The sequence below is a fragment of the Diaporthe batatas genome (assembly GCF_019321695.1).
Source record: "Diaporthe batatas strain CRI 302-4 chromosome Unknown Contig00015, whole genome shotgun sequence".
In the NCBI taxonomy this organism is placed as follows: Eukaryota; Fungi; Ascomycota; class Sordariomycetes; order Diaporthales; family Diaporthaceae; genus Diaporthe; species Diaporthe batatas.
In genome coordinates, this window is record NW_025408562.1 from 1,159,536 (window position 1) to 1,173,987 (window position 14,452).

At 57.3% G+C, this 14,452-nt stretch overlaps 6 protein-coding genes across 6 annotated transcripts; 3 read left to right on the top strand and 3 right to left on the bottom strand.

The window, feature by feature from the left end:
- Positions 1-536: 536 nt before the first annotated feature.
- On the top strand, positions 537-1,611 carry KVR01_011197 (uncharacterized protein; the record flags this gene model as incomplete). The annotated part of the gene is made up of 4 exons (XM_044791021.1): positions 537-609; positions 768-838; positions 956-1,009; positions 1,207-1,611. 4 exons carry the CDS (start codon positions 537-539, stop codon positions 1,609-1,611), a joined length of 603 nt encoding a protein of 200 aa, XP_044639572.1.
- Positions 1,477-3,469, bottom strand: KVR01_011435 (uncharacterized protein). The gene is made up of 6 exons (XM_044788163.1): positions 3,166-3,469; positions 3,044-3,083; positions 2,851-2,975; positions 2,585-2,780; positions 2,182-2,485; positions 1,477-2,060 (listed from the first exon to the last, which is right to left on the bottom strand). Exons 1-6 carry the CDS (start codon positions 3,402-3,404, stop codon positions 2,029-2,031), a joined length of 936 nt encoding a protein of 311 aa, XP_044639810.1. The 5' UTR covers positions 3,405-3,469; the 3' UTR covers positions 1,477-2,028.
- A 139-nt stretch (positions 3,470-3,608) lies between these two features.
- On the bottom strand, positions 3,609-5,790 carry KVR01_011305 (transcription factor TFIIE subunit TFA1). Its single transcript, XM_044793519.1, has 3 exons — positions 5,466-5,790; positions 5,300-5,398; positions 3,609-5,228 (listed from the first exon to the last, which is right to left on the bottom strand). The coding sequence occupies exons 1-3, from the start codon at positions 5,573-5,575 to the stop codon at positions 4,151-4,153; spliced, it is 1,287 nt and encodes a 428-aa protein (XP_044639680.1). The 5' UTR covers positions 5,576-5,790; the 3' UTR covers positions 3,609-4,150.
- A 566-nt stretch (positions 5,791-6,356) lies between these two features.
- KVR01_011437 (uncharacterized protein) lies at positions 6,357-8,632 on the top strand (the record flags this gene model as incomplete). Its single annotated transcript, XM_044790006.1, has 4 exons — positions 6,357-6,499; positions 6,646-7,370; positions 7,428-7,919; positions 7,981-8,632. The coding sequence occupies 4 exons, from the start codon at positions 6,357-6,359 to the stop codon at positions 8,436-8,438; spliced, it is 1,818 nt and encodes a 605-aa protein (XP_044639812.1). The 3' UTR covers positions 8,439-8,632.
- Positions 8,633-8,713: 81 nt separating this feature from the next.
- KVR01_011449 (uncharacterized protein) lies at positions 8,714-10,477 on the top strand (the record flags this gene model as incomplete). Its single annotated transcript, XM_044786232.1, has 5 exons — positions 8,714-9,399; positions 9,496-9,577; positions 9,838-10,186; positions 10,271-10,301; positions 10,393-10,477. Exons 1-5 carry the CDS (start codon positions 9,368-9,370, stop codon positions 10,475-10,477), a joined length of 579 nt encoding a protein of 192 aa, XP_044639824.1. The 5' UTR covers positions 8,714-9,367.
- A 773-nt stretch (positions 10,478-11,250) lies between these two features.
- On the bottom strand, positions 11,251-14,451 carry KVR01_011322 (uncharacterized protein). Its single transcript, XM_044787595.1, has 3 exons — positions 12,330-14,451; positions 11,748-12,194; positions 11,251-11,676 (listed from the first exon to the last, which is right to left on the bottom strand). Exons 1-3 carry the CDS (start codon positions 13,398-13,400, stop codon positions 11,530-11,532), a joined length of 1,665 nt encoding a protein of 554 aa, XP_044639697.1. The 5' UTR covers positions 13,401-14,451; the 3' UTR covers positions 11,251-11,529.
- Position 14,452: the final 1 nt, after the last annotated feature.

Below are 14,452 nucleotides of genomic sequence, written 5' to 3' on the forward strand. Positions count from 1 at the left end.
AGCATCGGAGGGTGGTGTTGTGGACGTAGAGGTCGGCCCGTAAAAGGGCCAAATACAGAGAGGCAATTCAAATTACCCGTCCGTCGTTTTTGATGTGCTTGGTTAGGTGTTGTAGCCATGTGCAGCCAGATATTTACGTGCCACTCCACCATGTCAGTAAAACCAGCATACCTATAACCCAACCGGAAACTGTTCCTCCTGATGTGAGGCAGTTGGTGCGGTTCAATAAGGGTCCTACCCGTGTTTCTGAAATCCCGGCCCGTTATGGTGGTGGTGGTCATGGGGTTCGGTTTTCTGGAGGGGCAAACAAGCTTTCGACTGGCTCTGACCTCACTCACTGAGCACTTGTCGTGTCGTGCCTAGCTAAGTGCCCAGCCCACTTACCTACATCACCTCCCCTGCTCAAAATACGCGCGCCCACCTACATACCTACAGTGCCAACAAGACTCACCTAGGGAACTCAACTATGGCCACCTAATTTTCTGCTGCAGACCTTCTTCTTGTCTTGAAATTTCGAAACCCATACCTCCGTGATCATGGCTTCCGACGATTCCCTGCCGACCCTGAAGGTGCTCCTCATCGGCCCGTCCAGCGCTGGGAAATCCGCGTGTAAGCTACTTATCCACCCGGGCCTCTTTCACCGCCTCACGCAGCCGCGAGCTGTCTGTCTGTCTGTCTGTCCTCCCCTCCGCTCATGGCTGGCTCTGAGCGAGGGTGGTGGTGGTGCTCAACGGGAGATGTTGCTTAGTAGCTGACCCCGCGCTTAGTGTTGATGAGATATTGTGAGGATGTCTTTGAGCCCGAATCAGCAACGGCGACCATCGGGATAGACTTCAAAGTATGTCACTCCCTTCCCGCCGACTCATGAGGCGGTGGTCACGTGTCACCTCACGGGGAGGGCGCGACTTGGTCGTCTCGTACGGAAGGGTTCTGACCAGCGCTGTGTTGTCCTCAGATTAAGAAACTCTCAGTCAGGGGGAAGGCGTACCGCCTGACGCTCTTTGATACCGTGAGTATTAGCCCGGCCCGGCCAACGCTTCACATACCTACCCCCTGGACCCTGCGTCTCCCATGCATGGACAGCACCCCCCCCCCCGGGACACGACAACGCAGCGTCGGGGCGGGATGGATTGGCTCCCATACATACATATATACATACATACACACATACATGACTGACACTCAAACCCCCCTCCCCCAAAAAAGGCCGGCCAGGAACGCTTCCGCACCCTCTCGACGTCCTACTACCGCGGCGCGCACGGCGTGATCCTCGTCTACGACGCGTCGTCGCGGACGTCCTTCGCCTCGATGGACCGCTGGTTCGACGAGGTCGAGCTCAACACGGTGCCCGGGGTGGCGCTGTACCTCGTGGGCGCCAAGGCCGACCGGGCGCGCGCGGTGCCCGCCGCCGAGGGCCGCGCGCTCGCCGAGGCGCACGGCGCCAGCTTCTGCGAGGTCAGCGCCAAGACGGGGGACGGCGTCCGCAGGCCGTTTGTCGACATCGTCGACGCCATCGTCAGCAAGCCCGACGTCATGAGCGCCGCTGACGGCGGGAGGGGGACGGTCAAGGTTGGGGGTGAGGAGGGCGCTGCGTCGGGGTGTGCCTGCTGATTTTTTTTTTTTCCCCTTTTCGGTATCTTGGGTTGTTTTGAGACTGGGGAACACCCTTCGCCCCCTGGCATGTTGATTGTTGTTTTCTCCCGCGGGGTTGAAGGCTCACTTAATGAATGACTGGATGACGGATAGACGGGATGGATGCGTGGGCATCGAGGACATGAGTGGCATACATACATAGTAAAGCGTGCGAAAAATTAGACGGGCGATGGATAACGGGAGGCGCAAACCAGTTGTTTTCTGTGCTTCATCTTCACTTTTCACCCTTGAGGTTGTAACAAATTCATTATATTCTCAGACCGAGTACACTAGGGTAGTGATGATGCACATGCGAGCAGTTGGCCCGTGGGGGCTTATTTCCATGCTGCCTCGACTTCTATTTTCTATACACCTCTATTCATCCCCCATGAAACGCTACTCCTTAGGGCTCAGGAACGGCACAACAGCTGTGTACAGGGGGAGGTCAGTGAGAACAACACACAATATTGCCCCAATGGGGGCGTCTCAACGCCGGGACGGCCCTCATGGGGGGGGGGGGGAGGGGAAAGGAAACCCAGGAACACTCACCCTGCCTGAACGCCTCGGGGTTCTCCGAGATCAGCCAGTGGCCCGCCTCGACGTCGGCGACCTCGAAGCGCGGGAAGAACTCGCCCACGGCCGGCAGCACCTCGTCCGGCACGTACCTGCTCCGCGTGCCGCGGACGAACAGCGCCGGCCGCTCGAAACGCGCCGCTGCCGGGTCCTTGTAGGGGAAGTCGCCCATGTTGGCCAGCGCCCTGCCCAGCACGTCGAGGGGCACGCGGAACTTCTTGGTGCTGCTGCCCTCCGGGGTGAAGAGGTTGGTCAGGAGGAACTGGCGGATGGGCAGGGACTTTATGTTTTTGTTATTTGTTAGTGAGTGAGTGTTTTCTTTTTTTTTTTTTACCCGGCCGATCATCCTCTCTGAGGCGTCAATGGGAGCAAAACCTACCTCCTCGTACTCTGCCAGGATGGCATCGGCCGCCTTCTGCGAGGTCACGCCCGCGTCCTCGATCTTCTTCATGCCCCGGACGTACTTGGCAAAGTCGGTGGACAGGACCGCGTCGATGGGCGCGTTGTCTACGGAGACGATGTCCCTGACCATGGCCGGCGAGCGCAGCGCTAGCGTCATGGCTGTCTTGGCCCCCCTTTTCGCGTGGGTGGTAGCAGTCAGCATTTCCGCCCAGAGACCTCAAAGAAAGAAGGGGCCTTGCTCACATCGAGTGGCCTATGATGGTCGGCTCCTCTATCCCGTGCTCCTCTATGAAGGCGCCGACGTCCTCCGCCATGGCCGTGTAGTCATGGCGCGGGGCGTGGGGCGAGTCGCCGTGGTTGCGGAGATCCTCCGGGACACATTAGTTTCTTTTTCGTTGAAAATGGAAGGCTGTCTGTCTGTCTGTCGACGACTTACAAGGGCATATATCGAGCGGCCAAGATCCCGGGCAAGTGCTCTACGGCAGTGACACACGGTATTTAGCCCCGGCCCTGTCTGTGTCTGCCGTGTTCATCACCCGCCGGACCAAAAATACTCACTTGCAGATGCTGCGGTTGTTCTTCTTGGACCCAAACAGCCCGTGCAGGAACAGGATGGGCGACGTGCGGTCCGGGTTGGCCGAGACCGGCTTGGCTGGCTGGTGGAGGTCGTAGACCAGAGGCACCGTGGCGATGCCGCCCGGCGTGCTGCTGCTGTAGGAGTGATGGGCCACGCGAGGGCGCAGGCCTTGAGGGCGCAGGCCCCGTAGGACAGGCCGCGCGCCAAGTCCCAATATCATTCTCCGTCGGCTTGTTCTCGCGAGGGCAGACGTTTTAAAAATGGTTCGGGTCGACTTGAGAGATCTGATAAGATTTCCGCGCAGGTTTATGAGTAAGCTTGGACCACTGGCATGCTGCAGTCTTGGCAGGGGTCGCTTTCACCCTGTTGAAGACTACTGCTCGTTTACAGCACTATTAATTCGCTTCGGTTTGACTGGCCGCCATGGTAACAAATGCTCTCTTATTACTCGTCCTGTTTTTGGGGTAAGAGGATAATTATCCGCATATGGAATGTCAATCTGCGTCGACGTTGATCTATGCAGTGTGCCTGTGCCCTTGGATGCCCCACCGATCTATCAACTATTCACGACTATGAACCCAAATATGGAAAGACGACACAATCAAGATTGATCCATACCCTTCGTAGTGAAGTGATTCAACGGTCGATAGCCATGGCGTTCCGTTTAACCGCCACCAGGGTGTGACCACCGCCGCCGAAGAACCCCCCATTTCCAACAATTGCTCCGGTGTCCGCTACACAGCCACTGTATCTCTACCACCTCCCCTTCCAGACCAATTTCCCTATGGGTCAGCCTCCTCGAGACCGATTTCCCATGGACAGACTCCTGTAAAGACACCAGAGGCAGGCAAGCCACATGACATCTTACCATTTTTTAAATTTATGGTTATGGAAATAGTGCATGCGATTGGAGTGTATGTGATTGAGCAATCCTGGGGTACTTTCGTCCTGCTGGGTAAGCCCATCTCACACATCCTCGAACTCCATGTCCTCCTCATCGTCGTCCCCATCGTCTGCAGGCTCCTCGACCTTGACCTTCTTCACGGGCCTGTCGTCCCCGGGGCTCTCGCGCTTGATCCCCGACCCATTCGTGTCGGCCTCGCGCTTGACGGCCACCGGGACACTGGACTGTCGGAGGGGCGAAGGCGCAGGTTTTATCGCGGTCCCAGCGGGGATCAGCGGTGGTGTCGCGACCACGTCCTCAAAGTCCCCCTCGTCCTCCTCGTCGGATGACTCGTCCTGCTGCGCGGCGAGGGCTGCCTGCTGCTCCCGCTTGAGGTTCTCCATGTAGCTGCTCAGCTTCTGGGCTTCTGTCTCGTCGAGCGCCTGTGGCCGTTTGAGCGTCTCCTTGTCCGTGTCGGCGTTCGAGACCGCGGCACCTCCAGCTCCGGCGGTGGAGAATGAGGCCCCGTTGACCGTGCTGCTTGACATCCACTCTGGCAGTTCGTTCTGCTTCGCCAGCTTCTCCTTGCGTAACCGCTCGGCCTCCTTCTCCTCCTCCGAGGGGCCCTCTGAGTTGGAGATGTTGATGTCGATCTTTTTGGGGCCCGTATCAGCCAGGCCCTTGACGCTGGTAGGTCTCGCTTGTTCCACGACTGTGCTCTTTACGACCTGGTGTTGGGCATCTCTGACGACTGGCAGGGCGGCCTGGATCGCAAAGTCAAAGTTGTTGTCTGGGACAACGACACTGTCGATGCGGAGCAGCAAGTCGGTGATGAACTTCAACTGGTTGTTGAGCCGGGTGACCTTCTCGTGTCCGGCCGAGGTCCTCTCCGCTTCGTGATTGAGGACGTGATTGCATCGCTGGCAGAGGAAGCCCTGGGCGCTCACGTTGTCGAGGACCTCAAGCTGGGTGTAATCTGCCTTGCACCTCGGACAGACGTACTCTTTGCGCTCGTTAGCGGGTACTGTGGGCACCTGCATGTCCTTCCCTAGCTTGTAGACTCTCCACTTGATGAAGTCTATCGTCTGTCTGTAGTCGATGTAGTAGTAGGTTCGGTTGACGGGGCGGACGGATCCCTCCTTGAGCTCTGATCGTACGTGTCTAGACGGACATGCCAAGTCAGTCGTGGGAGCGCAAAGACGATGGGAGGCGATGAGGATGGCCAAACGTACATGGCCAGGAAACGGTCATCCCTGAGCTTCGCGCAGAGCTTGTGGAGATCCTTCAACGCCGTCATGCTAAGGAGGTATGCAAGATCATCGTCGCGCAGCCTGGGAGCAGTGTTTTAGCAAGCCTGGCACCTCCCGTCTCCTTTCTTTGACCTGGCACGAGACGTACGCCGAGTGGATTACCAGGGCGTCAATGACGAGGATGTGGCGGACGTCAAAGTTGGGCTGCTGGTAGAATGCGCGCACGCAGGAGCGCACCAGCTGCTTTGCCAAATCCATCAGGACGGGTGCATGTTGATGATGCGATTGCTTCGAGGAAACGAACGGCTCCGCTGGTGCGCTGTGGGATTAGGACCGGCGGGCGTGCTTCAAGAACGAACTTGAGGCTCGCCAGGTGGGTTGGTGATGCGAAAGGAAGGTCGTCCGAGGCACGGACGATGCAGACAGACTGCAAGGTTGACAATGGAATATTGAAAGCCTTGCCCCACAATCAGGTAACAGGAATTGGCCCCCTGTTAGTGCAGTAAGGCTGCAGGTGGGATCCCGACTCACTAATAAGCAGAGTACCTGGGTACCTTGGGTAGGTAGACTACTCCGTACCTTCCAGAGGACATAAAACCACATGCACTATGGCCGTAACACCACCACATCTTCGAAAAGTTGTACGATGTCGTAGCAGAGCCTCTGCGGCTTGCCCATCACTGGTGTCTTGTCTTATAGGCAGTTGTACTATAGTAGGTTGGCAGGTTATCCTATGGGAGGTTGTTAAAATAAGAACGTCACAGACGAGGTGACACTGCTTCTGCCACAGCGTGCGAGCCATGCTCAGGGTCTCATTGTCCAAGTGATATCCTGAAATGTGAGGTTCTACGGAATTTATCTACACAAAGTCCCTGCGATATAAAATGAGACCATGGTCAACTTCCGGTAATGATGGCGTCACCCCAGGCAAAAGAAAGAGTGCTGGCTGTGACAATTTAGCGGGCTTCCCTTGCTGCATTCTACACACATCCTTGACCCCTCCACCACAGCTTTAAATCTACCTTTCACACCACGTTCGATGGATCCTCCAACGCCAGTGGTATATCTCTTACCAACACGCTTGAGTTCTGATGAGCTGCGCCTGTTGGCAGACAGGGCAGCAAGTATCGTCCAGCTGACCCAGGTCGCCAGTGAAGCAGATTTCATTGTTGGAAAGGGTATGTTCACCCATCCTTGTTCGAGCTCGATCGCATATCTTCCCGATGGACGAGATCGAAAAGGCGTCACACAAGCATCATGGCAGTCACACGTTCGGGTCCAGGCGCACAGCATATCCTTTGCACTCGAACAAGATGATTGACATCAAGATTATCAGTCACCCAAAGACTGCGGGCCCAGTTTGAGCTGCGGAAGTTGAAATTATCCGCCGAAGAGGCATCATCTTCAGCCGGCAAGCCAGATTCGAGTCCCAGGGCAAAGAGACGAAAGATTTCCTGTCTCGAGGATTATGCATTCCGCAGCAGCTCGCTCGAAGACTCCGGCGATGAGCACATACAGCCTCAGGAGTCATCCACCACGGCTGCGAGGTCGGTTGTTCGTCTTGACTGGCTGCAAGACTCACTGGCGAAGGGCAGCTTGGTAGACTGCAGGGACTATTTGGTATATACGGCCCGCAGAGCGCCAGCACCCCCAGCGCCAGAACTGTACAAGGCAGTCGAGTCCCCTACGACATTCGGTTTACCGCAACGATCCCAGCAATCTGCAGCAGGATCTCAGGCCTCAGCTTCTTCATACTCGCTGTCTCGACGGCGGGAAGGCACGGGTCACCACCACAAGGCCCCGCCTCTACTGGCTCAGTCCACAACAGAAGAAAATGCCGTTGCTGAATTGCCACCAGTTCCTGAGTACTTGCACACAAAGTACTCGTGCCAACGAGCAACAGTCGTCCATCCACCAAACGAAGCATTCATCGAAAAGCTAAAGGAGGTCAGGGAACTCAGGTCTATCAAAGGAAACGTGGTTGGCGTAAGAGCATATTCTACTGCGATTGCGTCCTTGTCAGCCTACCCCTATCGATTGCAAAGCCCTGCTGGTAAGACCCTCTCATTCTGGCCACCATCGATATCAACTGCTTACGCTATGGTTCCAGAAGTGCGAAGGCTACCGGGCTGTGGCGATAAGTTCGCCTTCCTGTTCTCGGAATTCCAAGACTCTGGCGAGCTGCCCGAGATCCGCAATGCAGCCTCAGACGTGAAGCTGACGGCGATAAAGACCTTCACCGATGTCTTTGGAGTCTCCGCCGTCACGGCCGAAAGCTTCTACAGGAGAGGCTGGCGAGACCTCGACGACATAGTTGAATACGGTTGGAACACCATCACTAGGTCACAGCAAATCGGTGTCAAATACTACGAGGAATTTCTGATGAAGATACCGAGGCCGGAGACCGACTCCATTGCGGCAACAGTTCTGCAGCATGCGAACAGCATACGAGAAGGCTTCCGGATGACGGTGGTTGGAGGATACCGCAGAGGAAAGTCAATGAGCGGTGACGTTGACATCATGTTGAGCCATCGCGATGAAGACGCCACGCACAACTTCATCAACAAGTTAGTCATCAGCCTTGAAAATGAAAAGTACATCAGTGAGTGGCTAGTTCACCCCGAAGCATCTGTGTCTACCTCTGACCACGCATGGACTCCCAGCCCACACTCTTACCATGAGCGCTCACAATAGTGAGCGAAACCAGAGGCCAACAAGTTTCAAATCATCAGCACCCGGGGGCACAGGGTTTGACACCCTCGACAAGGCCCTCGTGGTCTGGCAGGACCCCGTGTTCGAACCCGGTGAAGCTGAGCCAAAGAATCCAAACCCTCACCGCAGGGTAGACATCCTCATCAGCCCGTGGAAGACGGTCGGCTGCGCGGTGTTGGGCTGGAGCTCTGAGACAACGTTCCAGCGCGACCTCCGTCTCTACTGCAAGTATGAGAGGAACCTCAAGTTCGACAGCAGCGGTATCAGGTCGCGCCAGCCTCCGTACGACTGGGTGGACCTGGAAGACGGCGGCAAGGGGCCTGCACCGACGATGGAGGAGGCAGAGAAGAGGGTATTTGAGGGCCTGGGACTCGTATTCAGGGCCCCACGCGAGAGGTGTACCGGATGAAACGCTGTCCCGGAGGCTTCAAGTACACGGAATCCGCCTGTGAGGTACCCATTCAGACAGCACTGGCAGGTTTCGTGACAGACTTGACAGTGGCTAGCGTACTATCTCTAGAAGCCACTCAACTGCGTGGTAAAAAGTCACGCCTTTGCTTGGAGAATTGACGTGCCTTCAGCTAACCTGTTGGTTGCGCCGAGCGGAAGCCCCGGTAATAAAGCGAGAGGTTCAGACCGTTAATAAATACCGCGGCTGTCGCTTCCAACCTCTTTCCCTAAACACCAACCACCATCCTGACGATGCAAAAATGAACCAAGACAGCCATCTCTTGCTGCAAGCCCTTCCATCAAGATGAGGCCCCCGAGTCAACAGAAACGGGGTCCCTGACCTCGAACCCCGTCGCGGCAAACCCCGCCTAAACCCCGTCGGCACTCGGTGCCACTCACACAGGCTGGCTCACATCAGCCAAGGGGTGCCAACGAGAGGTACCACAAAACCGGGCAGATTTGCACGAGTCGTCCCCCGGAGACTTTGTCAGCCTGGAGGGGCGGCCCAAGCTCTCTGCTACCTGTCCACCGCGAGGGCGAACCTGGCTTTTCCTTGCGGAGCTGCGGAGCTCGCAACCGGGCGAAACACCTGCCCGAGACGGGTCCAAACGCCCGCCGCCAGGGGTTTCGTCTCCCCATGGTGCGTGGAAAGAGGTGGAAGGCGGCACCCTGGGGTTTACAGCGGCGCCGATTGTGAATTATGTCATCCGTCCCGCTCGGCTGGACATCATCCCTTGGGACAGAAGACTACTTTTAACCGGCGAGAAGAAATAAAAGCCTGGTTGTTTAAGCATAATCTTTTGCTTTTTTTTTAATCATCCTCCGTCCTCGCCTCGGGAAGCAAAGCCTCAGAAACTTTAATCCAAGTGAACGTCTGCCAAAGCAAAAATGGTCCTGCTCGAGATCTCCAACGACTACGGGTGAGTCGAGACAGACAGGCCCGAGAGATCCGGAGGAAGAGTGAAGTGAAGAAGAATCCGTGAGAAACTCTATTCTAACCCTGCGCCCAAAAAAAGATACGTCCTCCTCGCCGCGGCGTCGACCGTCTTCGTCAACATCTGGCACGGCGTCCAGACCACCAAGGCCAGGAAGGCCAGTGTACGTAAATTACCTAGACAGCATCGTCATCACCCACCCACCCATCCGCTCCGCTCAAAACGGCGCCGAGCAATGCGCCCCAGCCCCCGGCGGGCCGTCCCTAGCTACCTACCTACCTAGCTAGCCAACGGCCTGCCTGTCTGTCTGGCTGGCCGGCGCTGATGGTCCATCCATCCATCACCTTGGCGCCCACCGGCGGAGCGTGAGCACTAGACGGGAGCCACCAACACCGCACCGCTGACATCTCGGGACCTAAAAAGGGCATCGGGTACCCCAACACGTACGCGACGGCCGAGCAGGCGGAGAAGAACCCTGCCGCGTTCCAGCTGAACTGCGGTGAGTCCCCAGCACCATCAATCACCACCACCGGCGAGAGGCCAGGGGGCGATTATGGATCTATCCATCCATCCCTGCCTCCTCGGGGCCACAGCCTTGCTGACCAGCCGGCCGCCGTGGACAAACAAACAGCCCAGCGCGCCCACGCCAACTTCACCGAGAACCTGACGCCCTACCTGACCTCGATGCTCATCGCCGGCACGCGGTTCCCCGTCCCGGCCGCCGTCATGGGGGCCGGCTGGCTCGTGTCGCGCGTCGTGTATACCATCGGCTGTAAGTGACTTGACTGGCTGCGGCTGTCCTCCCATCCCAGATGGGACGCTCTTGACTGACATTTGTATCTCGTTCGCCTGTCAGACACAAGCGGCGGTCCTCAGGGGCGGGTGACGTAAGTGACAATTCCCTCCGAGAATCTCTTGTCCGCGTTCTTTTTTTGGGTTCTTGAGGCGCTGGGGACTTAAACTAACCGATCTGTCCAGTGGTGCTCTGGGACACTACCTGTTTGGCCTGGGCCTCGTGCTTACTGCGTGCTACAACGGCGTGCAGATGATCAGGGGGGTCTGAGGGGGGGGGGGGGCACTTCTCCCTGGCTGGCGCTGGGTGTTGGGGGGTTTTGTGAGGACTAGACGGAGGGAGGCTGGGTTTGTCTTTTTTTTTTGGGGCTGTATAATTCAATACTGAAAGCCACAGTGTGTCCCTAAATCACATTTCATCTCCTCGATCGCCGTCTTACTTAGGTACCAACGGCATATATTATTATGTTCTACACGTGATTTCCTGGGTGCGCAACTATTTTAAGAATTGATATCACTGTGTTGTGCCGCTCAGTGGAGAGCATCACATTTGAGGTCCCCACGAGGCCCCGGTGAGCAATTCCAATTTGGGCAAGTGCCGGGCCTCTGTTGGGTTTAGAGCACATGTCATGAAAGACAGACATCTCAATGGCTGACAGGCGATAGGTAAACCCACGAGCGAAAATCAATGACTGTCACATGTACTGTTACCGTACATCCGGCACATCTTCAAGACTAAAAATACTTGGAAGCGGAGTTCTTGTGGGTTAAACTTTTTATATATATTTACTTGATTGTCTTCTATAAAAGGTTCCTCTGTAGGTCATTCCATAAGAGGGAATCTTATATACAGGAGAATTCCCACAAGGGTGTCTTATAGGATGGTATTCATATAGGAAGTTGTTCCATAAGCGTTTATGCAATTATCCTACTAGATCATGTAATGTTGTCTCGTAGGAGGAGGCCCCGTAACAGCGAGTCCCCAAGGAAAGAGTCCCCTATGAAGTCGGGGGGGATATACCATGACCGCGTAAGAGACACACACGCAGGACAAATTGGATATTACCATTTCCCTATGCTTGCTACACAAAATGAAGAGACCATGCCTGACTTTTTCACATTCAATCATAACACCGCTGCGGCACCGGGGGGCAAACAACCTAGAGCCCCAACGTCGCTGTTTTTTCCTTTCTTTTTGTTTTGTTTCTTGGTCCCGCCCAAGTCCCCGAGAACGCCCTATGCAAGAAGCCAACAAAACACAGACAAGATTACCATTTGCAAGGGGAGCCCAGCCATCCTCAGCCCGGCAGAACGCACGAGCACCTATATCCTGCGGCGTAGCCTCTTGAGCTCCGCGATTTCGTCGTCGAGAGCCTCCTCGCCGGGGCCGCCGCCGGCCTGCAGGTTCTCGATGCCGTCGTTCCCGAGGAGGAAGTCGCCGAGGTACTTGATCGAGTGCAGGATCTCCTCCTGTTGGCGGTGTTTGTCAGCTACTAGTAGTCTACAGGTGAAAGCGTTAGTAGGTTGGTATCGGTACATACCCCAGTCGGGATGATCTGGTCGCTAGGCAGCAGGAAGCCATAACTACCGGTGTCCCGCAGCTTGATCTGGTAGCTGTAGTGGGCGCCGAGCTCGTGGTAGAACCAGTCGATGGCCGAGCCGCCCGTGGGCTCGACGCGCAGGGGGGCCGCCCCGCCGGAGCCGGAGCCGGAGCCGGCCACGGCGCCCCTGCACGCGGCCTTGACGGAGTAGCTCTCGCCCGAGAAGAGCCGGATGGACTTTGACAGCCCCAGGGCCAGCTCCTCCATCTTCTCGATGTTGGGCGGCTCGACGCCGCAGGTGTAGGCGTAGGGGAACAGGATCTGCTGCGAGTACGAGTGCAGGTCCACCAGGCCGACAAAGTCGACGTTGTTGGCCTCGGCCTGGTGCTTGGCCCAGTCGCGCAGGGCCGAGACCTCGACGGACTCCCAGGGCTCGTCGCCGCCGAACTGTCCGGTTTGACTTGTTAGCAGACCACCCGGGGTGAATTGTTCGTTGCAGCGTCCTGCTGGGGAGGAGACATGGGCCAGCCCGTTCATGAAATGCAAACTGTGTCTAAGGGGAGGAGATTCAGGGCAACATACGCTCTCTGAACAGGGGTCGCTGTCGTGCAGCCCAGACCCGTCCCACTGATACCCAAACGCGTGGTCGAGGTCGAGCCCGTGGCAGTACATGCCGCTGGTGTGCTGGCGGGACTTGCGCCACAGGCGGTCGGCGGTCCAGGTGTACTCGATGCCGTCCGGGTTGAGCTCGGGGATGAAGACGACGTCGAACTTGTCGAGGAACCTGGTGACGAGCGGGTCCTTGCCGTAGCTGGTCACGAGGGCCCAGGCGAGGTAGTTGACGGTGGTGGTGGAGATCCACTCGCGGGCGTGGGAGCCGCCCATGACGACGAGGGTGCGGCGGGGCTGGCCCTCGCCGGTGAACCCGGGGCCGACGACGAGGGCGGGGATGTCGCGGCCCTCGTAGGACTGGCCGATGGTGGTGTAGCGCACAAAGGAGGGGAACATGGCCTCGATCAGGCGCATCCACCGCATGACGACCCTGTGGGGCTGGTAGTTGCGGAAGAAGTACAGGCCCTCGTCGCCGCCGCCGCCGCCGCCGCCGTTGGGGGACCGGGGCGGGTTCATCAGGTCGACGCTGAACTTGCGCTCGAGCTGGGGGGACGGCTCCTTTGGTTTCGGTGGGGAGGGATAGGACGCATAGATGGCGGAGGGCAGGTTGTCGACCATGACCGAGTACGACCTGCCCAGGGACGGCGGCAGCAGCTCCAGCAGCGATTTGAGGCTCTTCTTCTGTACCATCAGGTCGACGGTGCCGGTGCCATCCCACGACCATATGTCCAGGAACATACGCTCCGTGGCCTTTGCCAGGGCGGTCTCCTCCTCGGCGGTGGAGACGTTGAAGCGGAGGACAATGTCATTCTGATATCTCCGGCCCAGGCTTGGCTCATAGTGCTCAAACTTCCTCGAGGGCGGGTGGCCAAAGACCATCTCCACCGCGCTATCCCGCAGCCATGTCAGCCATGGGAAGACGGACCGTTCCGGGTGGTGGTGGTGGTTGTGGAGGCCGTGTGCTGCTGCGGCGGCGGCGGCGATGCCGGGGGCGGAGGAGGCGAGGAGGACGGGGAGGAGGAGGGTGGATGGGAGCTGCATCTTATCGTGGCAGGGCGGGGCGAGGCATACGCCGGGCGAGGGCTATTCTGTATGCACGTCGGAACTGACGGTGCAGGTGCGGGAGGTTGGGAATCGAAACTCGGGACCGGTTAGATAGAAGTGGCGGCCGATTGCGTCGCGGCCTCGTAGCGGCTACCACCGTGCAGGGCGGCCCAGCATCCGAAGAGCGTTCGGTCCTCGGGTCTGCTTAGGTTATGGCAAAGGATGCAAGGGATGATGATGTTGTTGTTGTTGCTTGCAAACAGGCCGTGATCATGGTCCTTGGGCCAAGTATTATTTGTCCCTCCAACCTGCGATAGATAAACAGATAGGTAGATAGATAGCCACTCAGATAGCATTGAGGTAGCTAGGCACCCGTTTTGGGAGCTTGGCGTCAACCGGCCGACAGTTGAGGCTCGAAAACCTAAGTACCTAGGTAGCCACACCCAAGGGCCCAGGGGGGAAAATAGCCCTACCAAGTGCTGTATACGATATCTGTGTGATTGGCCAATTAAAGATACGGACAGACCAGCAGGTAGGCCCCCTTACCGACACAACACAGTACATGGTTGCCGTATAAAGTCGAGTGCCGAGTACCCAGACTACCGTGGCAGCACAATCAATTAGGTTCCGTCAGCATGTGGTCAAGACAATTGACTCTGAGCTTGTTGTGCTGCAGCCGCACTGGCGAGTCCACCGCCGTAGGATCCGAGTTGCAATATCAAACTCGTCCCAAGTAATGTGGTAAGCAGCATGCAGCCTCTGCAATGCCGGAGAGACGGCAAGTAGGAACAAGTAGGACAAGAGCTTGATCATCAGGCGCTCATCTCGGTCCCTGTCGCCTGGGCCTGGTTGGGGCTGGCACGAGGGAGCATCCAGCGTCCCGTGCGCCTGCGCGCGTGTCTTGTGGTTGTGTGGTCTGCGTGGATTTTGCGTGCATGCGTCTGGGGCAGGGCCGACCGCAACGGGAAATTTCCAGCGTTACGCTGGTGCTGGGGCAGGTCGGAATGGCTGCAGCTGAAAGGGAAGCAAGAGAAGAGTGTGGGGATTGG